The sequence below is a fragment of the Oncorhynchus kisutch genome, linkage group LG27, assembly GCF_002021735.2.
Source record: "Oncorhynchus kisutch isolate 150728-3 linkage group LG27, Okis_V2, whole genome shotgun sequence".
Classification (NCBI taxonomy): Eukaryota; Metazoa; Chordata; class Actinopteri; order Salmoniformes; family Salmonidae; genus Oncorhynchus; species Oncorhynchus kisutch.
The window spans coordinates 41,784,248-41,806,418 of record NC_034200.2 but is presented as its reverse complement, the minus strand read 5'-3'; the positions used below and the strand labels follow the sequence as shown (position 1 = coordinate 41,806,418).

Sequence of the window (22,171 nt, the reverse complement as noted above, 5' to 3'; positions counted from 1 at the left end):
CTAAAATTAGCTAAATGATCCATCTTAAAACAATTCCGTATGTTAGCTTAATATGGAATTGTCTTAAATAACCAGTGTATCAATGACAGGAGATAAAGAAACAGAGAGAGGTGGATGTGGAGCCCAGACACACAGTTACGATAGCTATGATGAAACCCGTGACGACATGCACCTCCGCTCTCTAGTTAAAGCTGGAACACAACAGTGTTCACTCCATCTTTACGGACCAGCGAGGTTAAGATGCCAATAAAGGCCATAACTTAATATTATGATACCTTTAACAGACACATCTGATGGATTACGAGAACAAGTCAAAGTCAACCATGTGAAATGCAAAACCTTTTTATTAGTTAAAGAAAATGTATCAGTTCTGAATCGTCTGGTACCAAAACAAATAGTCCATGTAGATCTATGTTGTAAACACAAAAAGCCTTTCAGTGTCCGTGTCATAACACAACAGTCGTATGGGGGTGGAGGCAGAGCGGGGTCCTGAGACAGTGTCTATGCCGGTCCAAGTCTCCAGAGCTGAGCTGTGAGGGTGGGCTGAGGAGGTCGAAGGGGTGGCCGAAGATGTGGGCTTCATCACCAGATTCTCCTCCTGACGCCTCGGTGCCTCTGGGTCCATAGAAGACGCGTATCCCTCCGCTGCCGACGGATCCCTCCGCCTTAGTGGCGCAGGGCATTTCAGAGGGTAGAGGGCTGCTGCCTGGATGGGCTGCCTAGTTGGCTGCCTGGTTGCTGAGGAAAGGGTTGTCTGGCTGGTGGCCACCATGCCAGGGAGGGGTTTGAGCTTGACTTCCAGACAGTTCCTCTTCACATGCATCTCCAGCTGGCGTCTCTCCTGGGTCAGGGTCACTGGGTTCGGGGCCAACTGGAGGGAGGACTCGTCCAGAGATCGGCTGGTCTGGGTGGGTCTGGTAGTGTGGGTCTCGGCTGGCTGGGGAGTAGTGGTGCTGCTGGTGCTGGTGAAGGGAGTCTTCTCCACAGGCCTGCTGTTGGCAGGTGAGCTGTATAAATTGTCCTTGAGTTTGGCTGTAGCTGCAGGACTAGTAGCCTGGGTCTCCTCTCTCTCCTCCCCTGGCCTTGTCCTGTTACTCAGCTTGAAACACAACTCTGTGTTTCGCTGCCCTCGGCCAACATGGTCGCTCACGTTTCCCATGATCTTGCCAGGGATCTTAACCGTCTTGCTGTCGCCGGAAGCAGAGGGGGCCTGGGCAGCCAGGTCGGCAAGGTGGTCTCCCACGTACCTGGTGACCAGCTTGGGGAATCCCCAGAGGCGCTGGCTCTGCTTGCGACGGACATGGGACTCCAGCTTCTCCTGGATATCCTGGGTGATGAAGGTGATCTGGGCCCCACCCTGCAGGTACATCCGGATGGACGGCTTGTCTTGACCTTTAGAAAATAAAATACCCCCCCCCCCAGATTGTGGGTGCAGGAGTACATTTTTTTTTACAGTGTTGATATTTGGGGCAGTGACTTCAAGCATCAAAAAGGAGATAAACTTAGTAGTGTTAACTCTTATAAGACTTGGGTTTACCTTTACCCTCCGACCCACTGAGACTAGGAGGGTTGTTGACACGCTGCGGGGAGAAGTCTGGAAGGCTGGTGGTTTTCCTGGCGATCCTTCTTGTTTTAGCCTGAGATGAGATTGAGGTGGACTGGGTCGTTTCGAGGTGGGTGGAGGTAGAGGTCAGGGTAGAGGTGGTGTTGGTCCCTCCTCCCTTCAGTCTCTCATTATGGGCTACCTTCTATTAGATTACATAAGAATACATTAGATTACATTAGATTACATCAGATTACATTAGATTACATCAGATTACATTAGAATACATCATATTACATTAGATTACATTAGATTACATTAGACTACATCAGAATACATTAGAATACATAAGAATACATTAGATTACATCAGATTACATCAGATTACATCAGATTACATTAGATTACATCAGATTACATCAGATTACATTAGATTACATCAGATTACATTAGATTACATTAGATTACATCAGATTACATTAGATTACATTAGATTACATTAGATTACATTAGAATACATTAGATCACATCAGATTACATTAGATTACATCAGAATACATTAGATTACATTAGATTACATTAGATTAGATTAGATTACATCAGATTACATTAGATTACATCAGATTACATTAGAATACATCATATTACATTAGATTACATTAGATTACATTAGACTACATCAGAATACATTAGAATACATAAGAATACATTAGATTACATCAGATTACATCAGATTACATCAGATTACATTAGATTACATTAGATTACATCAGATTACATCAGATTACATTAGATTACATCAGATTACATTAGATTACATTAGATTACATCAGATTACATTAGATTACATTAGATTACATCAGATTACATCAGATTACATTAGATTACATTAGATTACATTAGATTACATCAGATTACATTAGATTAGAATCAAAATACATTAGAATACATAAGAATACAGAATACAGAATCAGATTACCACCAAATCCAACAACTCCTCAACAGGGTGTGCGTCCAAAAAGGCACCCTATTCCCTATGTACATATATATAGTGCACTACCTTAGACCAGAGATCTATGGGGGATAAATTGCCATTTTTTTTTTTTTTTTTTTTTTTAACCTTTATTTAACTATTCAAGTCAGTTAAGAACAAATTCTTATTTTCAATGACGGCCTAGGAACAGTGGGTTAACTGCCCGTTCAGGGGCAGAACGAAAGATTTGTACCTTGTCAGCTCGAGGGTTTGAACTTGCAACCTTCCGGTTACTAGTCCAACGCTCTAACCACTAACCACCATTTGGGACGCAGAAGACATTTTAAAGGGTAATTTGTACAGACCTTCTGTTGCACATTTACCTCCAGGCGTCGTTGGTTCCAGCTGTGCAGGACAGGTGGGTCACTTTTCCCTGGAACGATCTCAAACACTGTAATAATCCGTCTCACTGTCATCGGAGTCTTGGAATGGTCTACACAGTTGGCCTTCTGAGTCTCGGAGGAGTCAGCGGGGTTGGAGCAGTCTTTGCAGCCAGGTGAAGACTTAACAGTAGTAGCAACCACAGGAACATAGTCCCCTTTTTCCTCCATCTTGGTGGTGTCGTAGTAACCAATAGTAGGCTGCCGAGGGCTTTGATGATACTCCAGAGGAAGCCGAGAGTCAGAAGGATTCACGTACTTAGAGGAGCTAGGGGAGGAGTCAGATACTTAGAGGAGCTAGAGGAGGAGTCAGATAATTAGAGGAGCTAGAGGAGGAGTCAGATAATTAGAGGTGCTAGGGGAGGAGTCATATACTTAGAGGAGCTAGGGGAGGAGTCATATACTTAGAGGTGCTAGGGGAGGAGTCCGATACTTACAGGTGCTAGGGGAGGAGTCGGATACTTAGAGGAGCTAGGGGAGGAGTCAGATACTTAGAGGTGCTAGGGGAGGAGTCAGATACTTAGAGGTGCTAGGGGAGGAGTCAGATACTTAGAGGAGCTAGGGGAGGAGTCAGATACTTAGAGGAGCTAGGGGAGGAGTCAGATATTTAGAGAAGCTAGGGGAGGAGTCATACTTAGAGGTGCTAGGGGAGGAGTCATATACTTAGAGGAGCTAGGGGATGAGATATAAGGATTCACGTACCTCGAGGGGCTGGGAGAGGACCATTGGGAGGCATTTTCAGAGGAGTGGCGAGTCGAACGGCAGGAGGTGTTGGAGGCTTGCGTGGAGCCATAGTATCTGACATGCCCCTTATCATCTCCTGGTAGTGGGCTAAGACTAAATGGTTGTCTGGGGCTTTCCACTGGGCTGGGGCTATCCAGTGGGTGAGGGCAATCCAGGCTATCCAATCGGTAGGGACTATCCAGACTACCGCCCAGGAACCTGTCCGGCCGTTTGTTAAAGTGTTGGCAGGTGCTGCAGTCACCGCCCATAGATCTGGAGGAGGACCTAGAAGATCCGGAAGATCTACAACGTGATCTAGAATGTGTTTTAGTTCTAGAGGTGTATCTGCAGGAGGACCTCTCAGAGCAGGAGTCAGAGGTGTAGCTGCAGGAGAACCTCCCAGAGCAGTAGTCAGAGGTGTAGCTGCAGGAGGGTCCACCAGAGCAGGAGTCAGAACCATAGCAGCAGCAGGAGGAGAGGTCAAGGTTCGCTTCAGCGTTCAGTCTGTCTATCTGTAGCTTCTTCATGTCCAGCCGCCCCTCCAAGCGCTGGAGGTATTTGTAGTTGAGGGTGACTCCCTCTGTGAACCTGTTGACCAGGTTCCTGCAGGACAAAATCAATCAATCTCAAATGGCACCCTAATTAATCCCCTGTGCACTACTTTTGACTAGAGCCCTATGGGTCCTGGTCAAAAGTAGTGCACTACATAGGGAATAGGGTGTAATTTGTTTTTTAAAATTCTGAATTATTCAATGGTAATCTTTTTTATTTTTTATTAACCCACATGAAAGATCCCTTTGAATTCACAATAAATTATGAAAGAGGACTTACGAGTCAATCTCGTCGTAGACCTCATCCTGTTGAAAAAAGCCACAGCAAAAATTGGTATAAGGATCATAAAATAGACATTTAAGGCCTAAATTCAGCCTGTCTGATTATCCGCTTCCTATATGTTACACTAACGTAGAGTAAGCCTACTGGCACCACTACTAATGTAGAGTAAGCCTACTGGCACCACTATTGGCACCACTACTGGCACCACTACTAACGTAGAGTAAGCCTACTGACACCACTACTAACGTAGAGTAAGCCTACTGACACCACTACAAATGTAGAGTAAGCCTATTGGCACCACTACTAATGTAGAGTAAGCCTACTGACACCACTACTAATGTAGAATAAGCCTATTGGCACCACTACTAATGTAGAGTAAGCCTACTGACACCACTACTAATGTAGAATAAGCCTACTGACACCACTACTAACGTAGAGTAAGCCTACTGACACCACTACTAATGTAGAGTAAGCCTACTGACACCACTACTAATGTAGAGTAAGCCTACTGACACCACTACAAACGTAGAGTAAGCCTACTGACACCACTACAAACGTAGAGTAAGCCTACTGACACCACCACAAACGTAGAGTAAGCCTACTGACACCACTACTAACGTAGAGTAAGCCTACTGGCACCACTACTAACGTAGAGTAAGCCTACTGACACCACTACTAACGTAGAGTAAGCCTACTGGCACAACTACTGATGTAGAGTAAGCCTACTGACACCACTACTAACGTAGAGTAAGCCTACTGACACCACTACTAACGTAGAGTAAGCCTACTGGCACCACTACTAACGTAGAGTAAGCCTACTGGCACCACTACTGATGTAGAGTAAGCCTACTGGCACCACTACTAACGTAGAGTAAGCCTACTGACACCACTACTAACGTAGAGTAAGCCTACTGGCACAACTACTGATGTAGAGTAAGCCTACTGGCACCACTACTAACGTAGAGTAAGCCTACTGGCACCACTACTAACGTAGAGTAAGCCTACTGGCACCACTACTAACGTAGAGTAAGCCTACTGGCACCACTACTAACGTAGAGTAAGCCTACTGGCACCACTACTGATGTAGAGTAAGCCTACTGGCACCACTACTGATGTAGAGTAAGCCTACTGGCTCTAACCACAGCGTAGCCTAGTGGTTAGAGCATTGGACTAGTAACCGGAAGGTTGCGAGTTCAAACCCCCGAGCTGACAAGGTACAAATCTGTCGTTCTGCCCCTGAACAGGCAGTTAACCCACTGTTCCCAGGCCGTCATTGAAAATAAGAATGTGTTCTTAACTGACTTGCCTGGTTAAATAAAGGTAAAATAAAAAATAAAATAAAAAACTACTAGATCTGAAGATGGCGCCTAAAGGGTCGCCTCACTTCTAGTCCTTAGGAAACTTTGCAGTATTTGTATGTTTGGTATGTATTATTTCTTACATTGTTAGCACAGAAAATCTCAAGTGTTATTACATACAGCTGGGAAGCTTTTTCCATCCCTTGACTTAGATTTGTGTGTATAAGGTAGTTGTCGTGGAATTGTTCGATCACTTGTTCAGATATTGCTGCACTGTCAGAACTGGAAGCACAAGCATTTCGCTACACTCCAATAACATCAGCTAACCCTGTTTATGTGAACAATAAAATGTGATTTGATTTGATGGTGGTGCAGTGGCCCCTGGTGGTAAGATGGTACAACTGCAATAATTTGTGTTTACTATTATTTACTATTATTGTTAACTACTATTAAACTCGTTTTCTGTTCATTATTGATATAAATTATAATGGGATTGGGTAGAAAAATAAACCTGGGATATTTATATATTGGCCCCATTCTGTATGGAGAGATCTCAGCTTAGTTTTAGACCCCATTCTGGCCCCATTCTGTATGGAGAGATCTCAGTTTAGCTTTAGGCCCCATTCTGTATGGAGAGATCTCAGCTTAGTTTTAGGCCCCATTCTGTATGGAGAGATCTCAGCTTAGCTTTAGGACCCATTCTGCCTGGAGAGATCTCAGCTTAGCTTTAGGCCCCATTCTGCCTGGAGAGATCTCAGTTTAGTTTTAGGCCCCATTCTGTATGGAGAGATCTCAGCTTAGTTTTAGACCCCATTCTGCATCTCAGCTCAGTTTTATAAGTGGTGAGCTCCTGATATTGTAGCAAACTCAGGGGGTAGCCCTGAACGGGACTCGAACCTGAGTCCAGCAACTGTCAAGCTAACACCTTACCCGTACCGGCAAGAGATCCAACCCCCTTGATGAGGAGACTAGGTGTTGGCTTAAGGTTGTTACAATACCCCCTTCCTTCAGGAGAGTGTGTCCCCACGCTTCTCTATACCAAGTCCCTCACGTGGACACGCCTCTCCGAGTGCCCCTCGGCCACCATCCCACTTCTGACATCAATATAGCAAATTCAGCGGGTATCCTCAACTGGGACTCAAACCCGGGTCCAGTGACTGTCGAGGTAACACCTTAACTGTTGCGCCAAGAGGTCCGAACCCGTTGATGAGATCGCTATGTGTTGGCTTAAGGTTGTTACAATATGCTCTTATCTATTCAGTTCTGGGGGATTGGAGTCAGACATGATCTGCTGTATGATAGACAGTTTAGTTAGAGTGAAGTTGGGTCAGGCTTCCTCCCTCTTCCCTTCTCTCTCCCCTGTGGTGGATATCAACTGATCTGGAACAATTCCATTTCTATTAGTTTATCATCCTCAATTTGGAGAAAAGCAATATAAAATATGGAACAATGGTCGGCTGACAGGCCTGCTCCCGCCAATGTCAAACATAGGTGTACTAGCCCACCAGTCTAGCAAGCAACACAGTGAGTGGTGCTTTCTGCCCGCTGGTGCTGGATCGAGGTGAGCACTTTTCTCCACGATCGCATAGCTGTCCATTTGTGCTCAGTTTTAATAGGCACAATCTTAGTGACCCCCCCCCCCCCCCCTCTCTCACACACACCTTGGTATTATGCAGTACAAACAAATAAATATGTGCTCTGTTCACAACGGTTCATTCCTTGGCAGTGCATGAGTTTCCAGTTGTGCGTTTCGAGTTTGGGGAAGCTAACAATTTATCCCACCATTTCTACCGATCTGCATGTCAGTTATAAAATTGCCACATTTATTTCAATTAACTTTAGGCTGCAGTGACTACTGTTGCCGAATCTTGTCCTATATGCTTAGACTACACATCACATTAGGAATTGTATTTTATTGTTAGCCTGCAAATACTATATTATTAAGGTGATTTATTTCAACCCCCACCCCTCCCCTGCAGCACCCCCTACTCAAAACGTGTTCCTGCTGCTACGTCTACGGTCTACGGGCAGTACTTACATCATCTTTCCGTAGATGGATAACCCAGAAGAGGAAAAGAAGGACGGAGAGGAGAACCACGAATAGTTTGAAGTACCCGGTGACCCCCTCTGAGCCTAACTCCTCCTCGGATGTTTTGAGGAGCCGTGGCACTCGCTTACGGAGGCCAAGGTCCTCGACTGAATTGGCAAACATAATGACTTATTCAGTCACACATCACCACGACCACTGTAGGATGAAAGATGGCCAAAATTCGCACGGAGATGTAGCTTCCATCCAGTGCTGTTTAGATAAATGCGTTCTTTACCAAGGGGAAACTTGGGGTTGAAGTAATAAGCAATGTCACACTGTTACCGAGCTGTCTGGTGGACACAGTGAGTCTGACCACAGCGGGATGTAATGGAACACAGTCATGGCAGGTGTGCGCCAAGCTGTTGTGATGCAATAATTGGTGTTCTGCGTGACGCAATGGAAGGAAACAGCTCTGGTACACCAAAACCTACGTTTACATCCTGCGGTTTCGCCTTACCCCCAAAATGCGCTCCTGTAGTCATAAACTAGGCCTACTCTACTGTAATGCAACCTGTATTTTACCCAAAGAGAAAATAGCAATCGTTAGGCATATATTTTATTGTTGTAGGGTGAAGATTCTAAAAATAAAAACCAGAAACATCATCACCAACCTTTTATTGATGGACCCTTTATTGGGCTTCTGCCCACAATATTAGGTGATTCTGACTAAATGATATGACCAAATGAAAGTGTAGGCTGTTGCTGAGCAGTAGACTACATGTTGAGGAATGAATCAGACAGAATAGTTCATCATGTAATAAATGGTAAGTTAATAATATACACAAATACACACATCAAATACACACATCTTTTGTCAATTTTTAAACTAAAATCACCAACACTTGAAAAATGATAACTGATACTTCCCATACTTTTCACAGTTTGTATTTAAAATAGGCCTAACAATGTTGTACAACATCCAGTGAAATAATATATCTAGAAGCAAGGTCATCTGGAATCATGTTTTAAGTCAGAGCTGTAATATATCTAGAAGCAAGGCCATCTGGAATCATGTTTTAAGTCAGAGCTGTAATATATCTAGAAGCAAGGCCATCTGGAATCATGTTTTAAGTCAGAGCTGTAATATATCTAGAAGCAAGGCCATCTGGAATCATGTTTTAAGTCAGAGCTGTAATATATCTAGAAGCAAGGCCCTGGAATCATGTTTTAAGTCAGAGCTGTAATATATCTAGAAGCAAGGCCATCTGGAATCATGTTTTAAGTCAGAGCTGTAATATATCTAGAAGCAAGGCCATCTGGAATCATGTTTTAAGTCAGAGCTGTAATATATCTAGAAGCAAGGCCATCTGGAATCATGTTTTAAGACAGAGCTGTAATATATCTAGAAGAGTTGAACCATGTGGATGGGAAGGAACGTCTCACCATGGCTCGGGACCCCGAGCCTCACACACTCACACATGCCAGGCTTTTAAACAAAATAAAAACGTTATATTTAGACACATTGGAAAGTATGTTTCAACAGTTTAATATTGTGAAATTTCGATTTGAAATCTTTTGGACATCAGGAAATGTTGATGGAATCCTTTTGAAGGATCTGCATTCATATGATAGGTAAGATATATAAAATCTAGCAGAGAGCATATCCAACTGACAATCTCTTAGAAAATAATATTAACTATTGGAAGGATATTCATATGAGAGATTGTGAGGAGAGACGCTGGGAGACGAGAAGCAAGTACAGGGAGTGAACATTTAATAAATAACCAACATGAAACAAGCAAGGACAGCATCTAGACAGGGGAAACATAACAACAATAATGATGACACAGGGATCAAACTGAGGAACAGACAGATATAGGGGAGGTAATCAATAAAGTGATGGAATCTACTGGGTCCAAATGAAGCGCTGATGCGCGCAACGACGGTGACAGGTGTGCGTAATGACGGTCAACCTGGCCCCCTTGAGCACCAGGGAGGGGGAGCGTGAACAGGCGTGACATAGGTATGATATACAAAACTTAGCAGAGAGCATATCCCAACTGACATCCTCTTAGAACATGATACAAACTCTTAGAACCAAGATTTAAAAAGAATGGAGAATGGCACAAGATGGAGGGAATGTTGGAACATAACTAACAAAAGGACAGTTAGCGGAAATGTACTCAGCAGGTGGGTCTGTGTAGGGGGGGGGGTGAGCAGGTGGGTCTGTGTAGGGGGGGGGGGGTGAGCAGGTGGGTCTGTGTAGGGGGGGGGGGTGAGCAGGTGGGTCTGTGTAGGGGGGGGGGGGTGAGCAGGAGGGTCTGTGTAGGGGGGGTGGGGGTGAGCAGGTGGGTCTGTGTAGGGGGGGGGGGGTGAGCAGGTGGGTCTGTGTAGGGGGGGGGGGGGGGTGAGCAGGTGGGTCTGTGTAGGGGGGGGTGAGCAGGTGGGTCTGTGTAGGGGGGGGTGGGGTGGGCAGGTGGCTCTGTGTAGGGGGGGTGGGGTGAGCAGGTGGGTCTGTGTAGGGGGGGGGTGAGCAGCTGGGTCTGTGTAGGGGGGGGGTGAGCAGGTGGGTCTGTGTAGGGGGGGGGGTGAGCAGGTGGGTCTGTGTAGGGGGGGTGGGGGTGAGCAGGTGGGTCTGTGTAGGGGGGGTGAGCAGGTGGGTCTGTGTAGGGGGGGGTGAGCAGGTGGGTCTGTGTAGGGGGGGGTGGGGGTGAGCAGGTGGGTCTGTGTAGGGGGGGGGTGAGCAGGTGGGTCTGTGTAGGGGGGGGTGGGGTGAGCAGGTGGGTCTGTGTAGGGGGGGTGGGGTGAGCAGGTGGGTCTGTGTAGGGGGGGGTGAGCAGGTGGGTCTGTGTAGGGGGGGTGAGCAGGTGGGTCTGTGTAGGGGGGGTGAGCAGGTGGGTCTGTTTAGGGGGGGGGGGTGAGCAGGTGGGTCTGTGTAGGGGGGGGGGGGTGAGCAGGTGGGTCTGTGTAGGGGGGGGGTGGGGTGAGCAGGTGGGTCTGTGTAGGGGGGGGTGAGCAGGTGGGTCTGTGTAGGGGGGGTGAGCAGGTGGGTCTGTGTAGGGGGGGTGAGCAGGTGGGTCTGTGTAGGGGGGGTGAGCAGGTGGGTCTGTTTAGGGGGGGGGGGGGGTGAGCAGGTGGGTCTGTGTAGGGGGGGGGGGGTGAGCAGGTGGGTCTGTGTAGGGGGGGGGTGAGCAGGTGGGTCTGTGTAGGGGGGGGGGGGGAGCAGGTGGGTCTGTGTAGGGAGGGGGGTGAGCAGGTGGGTCTGTGTAGGGGTGATGTTGTGGATGTTTGTGTGGGCTGTTAGCTGTCGTTTGTATGTGAAGGTTCTGTAATGTTTTTTTGAAAAAGAAACATCTTACCAAAAGAAGAAAGTATGTTTGGGTAGAGGTATGACTGACTGGGTTTAAACCTGTGGTCCTGTATGACTCAGTTGGTAGAGCATGGCGCTTGCATAGTCAGGCTTGTGGGTTAGATTCCCGGTACCACACAACCACCAACGAAGTGTATGACTGTAACTTCCTTTGGATAAGTGTCTGCTAAAAGTCTGTATTAACCCACTGAGCTGAAGCCTGGGCATTAGCTCAGGGAGCTATCACAATACTTTCTGACAATGTTACTCATCATGTAGGCCTAAATTCACTGAACCACCTGTTGCATGTTGAATATCTTACCTCCCACCACTGAGGTGGCTGTCCTATAGGCCTTTTGGGTTTTTGAGTGTCAAAAAAAGATATGCGTGAAATAACACTATTTGACACGTTAAATAAGCTTTTAATTTGACACGTCAAATAACAAAGTTTAATTGTAGAATATTGTGTTGGACCAGAACTTCTGAGGTAGCTAGCTAGCTTTCTCTTGCATACCTAGCTAGCACCAATACAACCAGCCTGAAAAGTAAAAACTTGCAGTCATTTCCATTATTCTTAGCAATTATTTAGGAATCCTTGTGAGTAAGTATTAGCTAGGTAAACACTTGTTGTTCGCCTATTGAAACTGAACTTCAGTTCAAGAAAATAAATAGCTGTTGCCCAAAGCTATAAGCAGCCTGTGTTGTGAAGCTAGCCACAATAAGGATGCGAGTTGCCTTCAAAATAAAAGTACATATTTGAATGTGATGCAGAAGGTTACAATTGGTGGAATCATGCCATATTTAGACTAGATAATGTTAAACAAGGTTGGAATGTGAGGCAATGAAATGGGGTATCAGTCTAGTCGGTGACACCCACAGAACACTACTGTGAAGTGTTTATGCAAATATTAGCGTTGGAGCTCTTATTGCGGGACTGTGACTGTGTCAAATCACCTCCCCAGTCAGCCTATTGTGTGTATTGACATTCATATTGCTCTGTACAGCTTTACCTAAGGATTGGGGATCAATTAAATGGGGTATCAGTCTACTCAATACCAAAGATTTATTTTCTCCCAATGTCCTCCTCAGAGTTATCAGACTCCAAAACATCCACACAGTATTGTTTTTCCTCTGGAATAGTGTTCAATACACATAGGTTGACAATAAATGTGGCTCAATTCACAGTTGTTTCAGAGTCCCACAATAAGAGCTACGATGCTACTATTCTCTGGGTGTCACTGAGTAGACTGATACCCCATGTCATTGATCCACAATCCATAGATAAGGCTGTACAGTGAAATAAGGATGCCTCCAATGCAATTCTAAAGTAAAATCACAGTGTGATTTCAACAGATTTTTGTGAAATTAACAAATGATTGTGTTTTGTTGATTTTATATAACATTCCAACCCCGTTTAGCATGATATATTCAATTATGGCATATTTATACTATTTGTATTCATTTGCGTCACTGTCAAACTTTTATTTTGAAGGCTAACCGCTAGTCCAATATTTTTAATTTTTTATTTTTTTTATTTTACCTTTATTTAACCAGGCAAGTCAGTTAAGAACATATTCTTATTTTCAATGACGGCCTGGGAACAGTGGGTTAACTGCCTGTTCAGGGGCAGAACGACAGATTTGTACCTTGTCAGCTCGGGGGTTTGAACTCGCAACCTTCCGGTTACTAGTCCAACGCTCTAACCACTAGGCTACGCTGCCGCCCCTAGTCCAATATTGTGGCTAATCCTTATTGTGGCTAGCTTCACATAGATGGGTCCGACCACCATTAATCAAATACGAATTGTCTTATAAATTAGGGTTGTTTTAGATGATGACACCTAGCTATATAGTTAGCTAGTTATACTGAAACAGATGATGTCGTTTTGCTATGTTTTTGGAGATGAACATTGTTTTACATCCATGAGCTAGCTAGCTTTTTATTATGACCAGCACTGTATGTGCTAGAGACAACTTTACCAGCATTATAGCATACGTATCGATGAATCGTTGAGACATGAAATACGAGTGATAGTGTAATCAATATGTAATAACTACGGGGAAAAAAAATCACGAACGCGTTAAATTATTATGTGACGTGCAGTATATTCAGGTCCTGATTGGTCAACAAGCTTATTTGACACGTCAAATAGTGTTTTTTGACGTGTATCTTTGTTTTGACGCACGCAAAGACCCAAACGGCGTCCCATTTTATCATATATAGGTGTAATTCCCACTGTCCTTCTCCCCAGCTCCACTCACAGAGAGAAGGTGATGTTGGGTAGGCTGGAGCTAGCATTCAGGAATACATGGCCATCTTTCCACCACTGCCCGGGCATGTCTGGCCTTTTTAATGAGTGTAACATAGCCAAAAATGGTTCCACAGAAACAAACACTTCTTATAAAGCAACAACATGTTATAAATGAAACGGACAAAGTTAAATGCTCTGTACTAATCCATTAGGAACAAACAGAGAGAATTACCCAGAGAAAGACTAAAGGAAAACAGTTGGCTCAGACGTACCCCTGACTTTGACCAGAACAAAGGCTTTCCACAAGATCAGGAACATACTGTCAGTCCTACATTCCTAGAAGAAAAGGTGCTCTCTAGAACCAAAAAGGGTTCTTTGGCTGTCCCCATAGGAGAACCCTTTGAATACGTTGTTTTTTGTTATTGCCAGAGTGTACAGCTGGATGATATGGACCACAATCCATATCACGATCAATGTACTAAATGATCATGATAACGATAAATAGAAAGATACATTTATAACATTCATTTACATCACAGTATTAATTTATTACATTTTTATTACAATTTAAACTACTACTACTACTACTTTGAATGTTGTAGCCATCAATTGTCACATTAACAAACCTATGTTATTTCAAACATCACATATCTCTAGTAGGGCACTATAGGTTATTTATCGTAATGAACAATATCAGCAAAATGTCCATGATAGGTGGTTGGTTTGGTCGGTCATTTCTGGTTTATCATCACAGCTCTACTCAGTCCTGCTGGTAATATACTGTCTATCCACCACAGGAGTGTTACCTTAATTGGGGAGGACAGGCTTGTGTTAATGGCTGGAGCGGAATTAGTCGTGTCAAATACATCAACACACAAGGTTTCTAAGTGTTTGATGCCATTCCATTTGCTCCGTTGCCGGGCATTATTATGAGCCGTTCTCTCCCCAGTAGCCTCCTGTGATGTCCAGCTGTCTGTTCACAGTTTCATGTGTGCACTGAGTCCCTTCAGACACAGAAGGGCAGTGTGGAAACTACCTACAGGGTTTGAGACTTCACACCCCTATAGGACAAACAAGTCTGAGGAGCTCTCGTGATATACTAGCCGATGGTTCGATAGCACTGACCAACAGTTCACACCCTCTTACAATCAATTCTTCACTTATAAAGCACATAGGGCTGGTGTATAGTGGCCTAGAGAAGCCTATCATGCAGTAGGCTGCATATCAGGTTCAAACGTGAATAGTCATGAAATATCCACTTCCTCAGCTGCTGGTTTTCCCCAGTGAGTTTATGACTAACTATTCCCCAAACCAAGTTAGGATAGCATTCCAGTGTTTTACTTGCTATATTGTATTAACTTCGCCACCATGTTTTTTGTTGTTGTTGCCTTTACCTCCCTTATCTCACCTAATTTGCTCACATTGTATATAGACTTATTTTTCTACTGTATTATTGACTGTATGTTTGTTTTACTCCATGTGTAACTCTGTGTTGTTGTAAGTGTCGAACTGTTTGCTTTATTCTTGGCCAGGTCGCAATTGTAAATGAGAACTTGTTCTCAACTTGCCTACCTGGTTTAAATAAAGGTAAAATAAATATGAAAAAATATATATATAAAAAAATGAATTGCTAGTTTATTAAATCTGTGAGAAGCCACAATAGAATTAGCCACAATAGTGAAATTTTCCCTTTCACCCTCAAAATAAGAGAATATTCCATCAACATTCCACCAAACATACACAGAACCTGTTTGAAAAGGTGGGGATCAATGAAACTGATGGGGAGGGGGACGAGGCAGGGGGGAACATTCCCCGGCGTGGCGCTGTGTCGTCAAGGGTGTTGGCGTTTGAACGGATCATCCAGCGCTCCGGCTCGACTCCCACACGCTCCTCCTCCATGCCAACGCTACCCACGTTCTCCAAATATATACCATATTGATGTTTTTCATGGGAACGTTGCTTGAAGAATAATTGACACATCACGTCTTGTTACTGTTGCTGAGACAATCAAGGTTCTGATTGGTGAACCACTGATCCATTCGTAGTTCTTTGTCTGTTGGCAGGGTTAGGGATACACACAAACACAGTGCTTTTTAACATAGTGCTTTCAATTTAAATATTTGACATACATGATTTTATTGTGCATGTCCGATCTTCCTGCTACGCTGCCATGTCCGTGTCAGGTATCAATTCATCTGACTATTCTCTCATCATTGATTTTATTAAGTTATTTCAGCAATTTAAGGGTTTTCTGTATAGTTGTCTAATGTTCGTGGGGCATATAACCTGTTTTAATGACGCTCCTCACACCTATCACGTTGTTCCTGATCGACACAATGCCCAGCGAGGAGGGGTTAGGGGTTTATTCTGGACAGGGCCTAACTATACTGGGGAGGAGGGGTTAGGGGTTATTCAGGACTGGGCCTAACTATACTGGCTCAATAAGCACATGCCCTAAAGATATCCCCCATTGGGACAGTGATTAAGGCATTTATCATTGGTGCTCGTGGCTTGGGTTTGAGACCCACTTTGGGAACATTTCTTTGGGACCATCAGGCGACGTCTTGACAACTGATACACAGAAACGTGTCTAGAACAGTAATATCTTTACATCCTGAGAACATGGGAACCCTGTTCTGTGTAGGCTGTTGATGGAACATTCTCCTAATAGTTGTGTTCTGTGGGTGTCACTGAGTAGGCTGATACCACATTTCATGTGTACAGACTCCATAGGCTAGGCTCTACAGTGAAGATATGAAAACCCCCCAATACAATTATGCAGTTTAATACAGCCAAAGTGGAATTATACATTTTTTGTATTGTTTATTGTCAAATTATTTAATTATGTAATTTATGTTTTCGCTATATAACACAACATTCCAACCTGGTTTAGCATTATCTAGTCCAAATATGACATTATTCCACCATTTTTGTACAGTATCTGTGTAGATCAGTTTCAATGTGAGACTTTTATTTTGAAGACGAACCGCAAATGCCACTATTTTGTGGCTAATCCTTATTGTGGCACCACGTTGGACCGGTGATGAACAGCGGCGCTGCAGCAAAATGTCCTGTACGGTTTGTTGCCTTCTTCTTTTTTTACCGGCAGTGGCGAGGCTTAGCCAAAGAGACGGCAGGCAAGGAGGGAGAGAGAGAGGAGTAAAAATAGAAGAAAATCACATAAACTATACATTTGGAATTTTCCGTGTCTTAAAACAAAACAGAACAGGAGAAGGTAAACGATTTAGTCTCTTCGTTTGTTTTTGCCCCCCAAAAATATGTTGATGTGTTGAAGGAAATGTGCAAATCGTTCTCTACGGTAAAGTTACGGATTAAGGAGTTGCCGTGGTATTATTATAATTTTATTTTTATGTACTTGGGGGAAATATTCATGTTGTTGCTCATTTTAAACATAAAATGTATTTTTTAAATGTTTTTACACCTTTTTCATTGTTTTAATTTACCGTCGAAAAATTCACCGTATAAAAGTTGTCTCTCTGGGGCCACAGCGACAACAAATCACCTACTAGTTCCAGCTAACTTCCTGACTCTTGTGATTATCTACCGCAGGCTAGGCTAGTTAGCAAAAGACAAATGTACATATTACTGTAATTGCATTTTTTTGATAGGTTGGTTAACTAACTAGACATCCCATTGCAGGTCACTGGCTAACTAAGTTAACGTTACTTGGTTTGGACGTAGCAACGTCTTGATAACATTTAGTTAACCAAAAGGTGATTTATTTCACCTTTATTTAACCAGGTAGGCTAGTTGAGAACAACTGCGACCTGGTCAAGGTAAAGCGTAGCAATTCGACACATACAACAACACAGAGTTACACATGGAGTAAACAAAACATAGTCAATAATACAGTAGAACAAAAGAAAACAAAAAGTCTATATACAGAGAGTATACAGTGAGTGAGTAGAAATGAATCTGCCTTTTCATAGCTAACTTTAGCTTGGTGGCTAACTAACTTTAGCTTGGTGGCTAACTAACTTTAGCTTGGTGGCTAACTAACTTTAGCTTGGTGGCTAACTAACTTTAGCTTGGTGGCTAACTAACTTTAGCTTGGTGGCTAACTAACTTTAGCTTGGTGGCTAACTAACTTTAGCTTGGTGGCTAACTAACTTTAGCCGCGACAACCAGTTACTGCTAAACCTAACGTTAACATTCTTTGCCAAAACCCCCTAGCTAAATCATATATTTTTGCTTTTTATAATTGTAACGTTATAGCTGTTATATAATCCATTGTCAACTACGACAACAATGCCAGGACGGGAAGGCAGCTTGCTAACTTAGCTGGCTGTCGTTAGGTAACATAACAATATGTAACTAGCAGAGCAGGTGAAGTGTTTTCAGGCCTAGCTAGTTTATCTAGCCGTGGTTAGCTTGTTGAAGCTGTGTAAACACAGCCCTAAACGATACATTACCTGGGTAATAAAAAAAAAGAAATCAAGTCAGGTTTTAATAACTTGTTAATACAATGGTGTATCGGTAATGCAGACACGCACAGATCACACGATAATTTTGACTAACTAGGCTAGCCAGGTGCTAGTTAGTTATCTTGGACATAAGTCGATTGCTAACTCGCCTATTATGACCAAAACCGTTACAGTAAGAGTGTTTTCCAGCTACCTAGATGCATACTGATAATCAAGCTAATCTAGGTAGTATTGAGCTTAATAGTTACTTGTTTGGTTGCTGTCTGTGTTAGTATATTCATACTTTCAAACTAGCTACTGTAGTTTCAAAGCTGTAGGTAGCTAGACTGTAGGTAGGCTTGTAAACATATCACAATGTTTTAGCAAGAACTGAGTCTGCTCCCCAGTCTGCTCCCCAGTCTACTCCCCAGTCTACTCCCCAGTCTACTCCCCAGTCTACTCCCCAGTCTGCTCCCCAGTCTGCTCCCCAGTCTGCTCCCCAGTCTGCTCCCCAGTCTGCTCCCCAGTCTGCTCCCCAGTCTGCTCCCCAGTCTGCTCCCCAGTCTACTCCCCAGTCTACTCCCCAGTCTACTCCCCAGTCTGCTCCCCAGTCTGCTCCCCAGTCTGCTCCCCAGTCTGCTCCCCAGTCTGCTCCCCAGCCTTTGCCCATGCCACTCTCTTGTCTAAAGCCTTATTTTGGCTGATACCCCACTGGCAGTAGCACTGAAGTCTGATTACTACGCAGTCTTATTCATAAACCACATAGATATTACATTTAGAGGCTTAATGCAGACGGTGGATTCCCCTGGCAGTGCTCTTGTTTATTCTGATGTGAAACCAACAGAGTCATGTAGGGCTGTGACATACCAGTGAAACACTACCCCCCCCCCCCCCCCCCCCCCCCCCATGGCAAAAAATGAACTTTATGGTCCTTTTGAAAACCGCTGTATGTAAAATATTGGGTGTGATAGCTTGGGAAATAAATGTGATTCTGGATGCCAACATAATTATGTTTGTTTCCAACATTAGGGCTGTTTTCCCAACGAAGTTAATACCGCTTCGTGTTTTGTTTCCTTGCCACTATACTCATGAGTATCACGATACTGGTGTCTTCCCAGCCCTAGGGGTCCTAAACAGTCTGAAATGTGGTATATGAAGTAACCCCATACTTCTCTAGAGTAAGGCTTACTCGGCTGGATGTGGATGGCACAATTAGTGGCTTTGCTGCACACCACAGAAATCCGCTGCACATGGAGGAAGGTCTGCATTTGAGTCATACTGTGGTGTTGTGATGATTCTACTCTGCAGGGTTAGGGTCAATTCCATTTCAATTCCAGTCAATTCAGAAAGTTAACCCAATTTCAAATGTTCCTACTGAACAGGAATTTCAGTGTACTTCCTTAATTGCCTGGAATTGAAATGGAATTGACTCCAACCCTGCTACTCAATCCGTCTCAACCGATCAGATGTATTATGTCAGAAGCAAGAGGTTATATGGAGTCCTTGTTCCTCTCTGTCAGAGGTTATATGATGGCTTTGTTCCTCTCTGTCTGTCTGTCGAGGTTAAATGAAGGCCTTGTTCCTCTCTGTCTGTCAAGAGGTTATATGGAGGCCTTGTTCCTCTCTGTCTGTCAAGAGGTTATATGGAGGCCTTGTTCCTCTCTGTCTGTCAAGAGGTTATATGGAGGCCTTGTTCCTCTCTGTCTGTCAAGAGGTTATATGGAGGCCTTGTTCCTCTCTGTCTGTCAAGAGGTTATATGGAGGCCTTGTTCCTCTCTGTCTGTCAAGAGGTTATATGGAGGCCTTGTTCCTCTCTGTCCACCACTGTGAAATTGATACAGGTGTAACTGCAGGATGGGCTCTCGTTTCTAAAGATCAGACTTTAGATGCTCTGGGGTCTTTCGACTTCTTCTTGAAAATAATTAGCTAACCAATCAGGAAAATGTAGATTTTGGTTAAAGTTTTGCTGTGTTGTTGTTTTTTTACTTCCCAGTGAAAGGTTTGTGTTGGCATTGGTATTTTACTGCTGTGCTTGGTATTATTAAGAGACAACTAGACCTATTTCTGTTCTTTGGTCATTTGTTCACCTGACTCAGACTCTCTAGTTGCTGGGTTTAGTTCAAGCTTGTGCTCAGACAACAGTTAGTAGAAATCACATGTCTGTGTGTAGGGCCTATATCTGGAAGACAGCTCTGTCGTGGGAGGGAGGTTTCCCACATTAGACCAGAGACCTATGTCACACTATCCCCTACATAGTGCACTACTTTAGACCAGGGCTCGTAGGGAATAGGGGCAGATTGAGGAAGTAGCCATGCCTGTTGACTGGATGTGGTAGAAGTTAGGCCTGATTCAGATGAATGTGGGTTTGTTAGCCTGGATTAACACAGCACTCTTTGTTATTGTAGTTATCAGCAAATGTAGTTTATCGTTTAGTTTCACAAGAAGTTCCTTCCTGGAATGATTCCTGAGGACAACACGGTACTTAGGATAACAAATGAATACCCTTCTTCTGAAAGTTCATTCACCAAGAAAACTAAACCAATAATGCATTTATTTACTAGAACTATGTTGTCACATGGTTGAAAAATTATAGCATTGTTAGCCTAGAGTTATAGCATTGTTATCCTTTTACTATAGCATTCTTAGCCTTTTATGTGTGCATGCCAACCCGTAGATTAATTCAGTATCCCCAGATTTGAAATGGTTGGTTAACGTTCTGTCTCGTTGTCTCTTTCCCCAGGTGTTCTTCAGTGAGAGGTAGAGCTGCTTTGTTAGCCTGTCTGTCCTGGTCCAATCAGAGTTCCCAGACCACCTCTCCACCAGGTCTATCAGACCGCTGGGAATGACTGCGCATTCACAACCTCACCAGGAGTGGGTGCTGGAGGACGACGCCCACATCAACCACACATCAACCACACAGCCAGGAGCATCTTCCTACCTTTAGCTAGAATAGTCTACTTTGTTCTGTGAGTCCAGTCCTGGGTTGAGATACAGCTTTGTTGCTGGTGATTGGAGAAGAGAGGGTGAGATTCCCAAATCCAGACCACCAGGAGCGGAGAGACCGTGAAGACGGCTGCCCGATCCGGATCAGTTCACCAGATCTTTACTCTCACTATTGCTGGCTTAATTAGTAGTTATCAGCTCAACCGTTGAGGTCCATAGGCTAAATGTAAATGATATGCAGACACACTTTCAGGACTTCCCCCTGCCCAGTGTGAGGTGCTCTGTTCCCCTCCACGCCTCCCTGCCGGTCTGGTGGATGTTTTGGCGGCTCTGAGGACTGCATGGCAGTGGAGTGATCGTGGAGAGACCAGGGTACCACAAACTTATGGACTTTGACAAGAGAGGAGGAGGAGGAGGAAAGGGGGAGGCAGAGGAAGGGAAGAGGATGTCAAAGTCTGGAGGGAGCCGGTCGGGGCATAGCAGTCGCAGCTCGGGGAGCAACTCCGGGGTGCTCATGGTGGGCCCTAACTTCCGGGTTGGGAAGAAGATCGGCTGTGGGAACTTTGGAGAGCTTCGCCTTGGGAAGAACCTGTACACTAATGAATATGTGGCCATCAAACTGGTGAGACTAACAGATACACACACGCCAGGGTTTCTATTAGGCCCATGTGACGTCGGACATTTGACCGGCAGCATTTTAATTTCCTGGACATTTCAGAAATTTCCTGGACCCATATGCATGACTGCGTAACCTGATTTAGGGTGTCTACCCGTGGTGCTCAGAAATCACTTTTTAGATTATGGTAATTGATATGAACAGAACATGCAAGTTCAGTTGGCAATGACGTGTGTCCTTACCTCACACTTTGCCCATGTTAGAATAAATGTCCACGTGTACTTTTCCTCAGCCAACAAGACGAGTAACAAACAGTAAAATCCCGTGTGGTGGTATGTTCATACCGTCCTTCTCTCACTCCGGGATTTAATCTATTACAGTTTCGTACAGAAGTGGGCACCAAAATAAAATAAATAAAGCCATTTGGGTAATAAAATGAAACAAGTAATAGTGAATTTGTTAGAAATATGCTAACTAATGCTAATTGCAAACGAAATTGGGAAGATCAGTAACCAGAGAGAAAAACCTGCTGGAGCGCGTGCTACGTGTGGGTGCTGCTATGGTGACCAGTGAGCTGAGATAAGGCGGGGCTTTACCTAGCAAAGACTTATAGATGACCTGGAGCCAGTGGGTTTGGTGTCAAATATGTAGCAAGGGCCAGCCAATGAGAGCATACAGGTCGCAGTGGTGGGTAGTATATGGGGCTTTGGTGACAAAACGGATGGCACGGTGATAGACTGCATCCAATT

The 22,171-nt window shown here is 44.2% G+C and overlaps 2 protein-coding genes across 6 annotated transcripts in view; one reads left to right on the top strand and one right to left on the bottom strand.

Moving 5' to 3' along the window:
* Nucleotides 1–326: 326 nt before the first annotated feature.
* LOC109880478 (uncharacterized) lies at nt 327–8,289 on the bottom strand. Of its 2 annotated transcripts, none has more exons than XM_020472682.2 (6): nt 7,849–8,289; nt 4,510–4,535; nt 3,658–4,281; nt 2,881–3,223; nt 1,538–1,748; nt 327–1,392 (listed from the first exon to the last, which is right to left on the bottom strand). In XM_020472682.2, exons 1-6 carry the CDS (start codon nt 8,020–8,022, stop codon nt 410–412), a joined length of 2,361 nt encoding a protein of 786 aa, XP_020328271.1. In that variant the 5' UTR covers nt 8,023–8,289; the 3' UTR covers nt 327–409. The 2 variants fall into 2 exon arrangements, with proteins under 2 accessions (XP_020328271.1, XP_020328272.1); XM_020472683.2 differs by having other exon boundaries at nt 2,899–3,223.
* Nucleotides 8,290–16,439: 8,150 nt separating this feature from the next.
* Nucleotides 16,440–22,171, top strand: part of LOC116357801 (casein kinase I-like) — a 42,757-nt gene continuing 37,025 nt past the window's right edge. Inside the window, exons 1-2 of one of the 4 annotated variants that reach the window (XM_031806951.1) lie at nt 16,440–16,512; nt 20,604–21,428. In XM_031806951.1, the coding sequence (XP_031662811.1) occupies nt 21,192–21,428 (237 nt within the window). In that variant the 5' untranslated portion in view covers nt 16,440–16,512; nt 20,604–21,191. Of the gene's footprint in view, nt 16,513–16,537; nt 16,675–16,997; nt 17,237–20,603; nt 21,429–22,171 lie in introns of those variants that run through there. The other 3 variants (XM_031806950.1, XM_031806953.1, XM_031806952.1) reach the window with 3 other exon arrangements.

Coding starts and splice junctions, on each gene's coding strand:
- LOC109880478 (XM_020472682.2), bottom strand. CDS start 8,022: ATGTTTGCCAATTCAGTCGAGGACCTTGGCCTCCGTAAGCGAGTGCCA. Junction 4,282..4,509: donor GTCTACGACGAGATTGACTC/GTAAGTCCTCTT, acceptor TTTGTCCTGCAG/GAACCTGGTCAACAGGTTCA. Junction 3,224..3,657: donor TCCTCTCCCAGCCCCTCGAG/GTACGTGAATCC, acceptor CTCCTCCCCTAG/CTCCTCTAAGTACGTGAATC.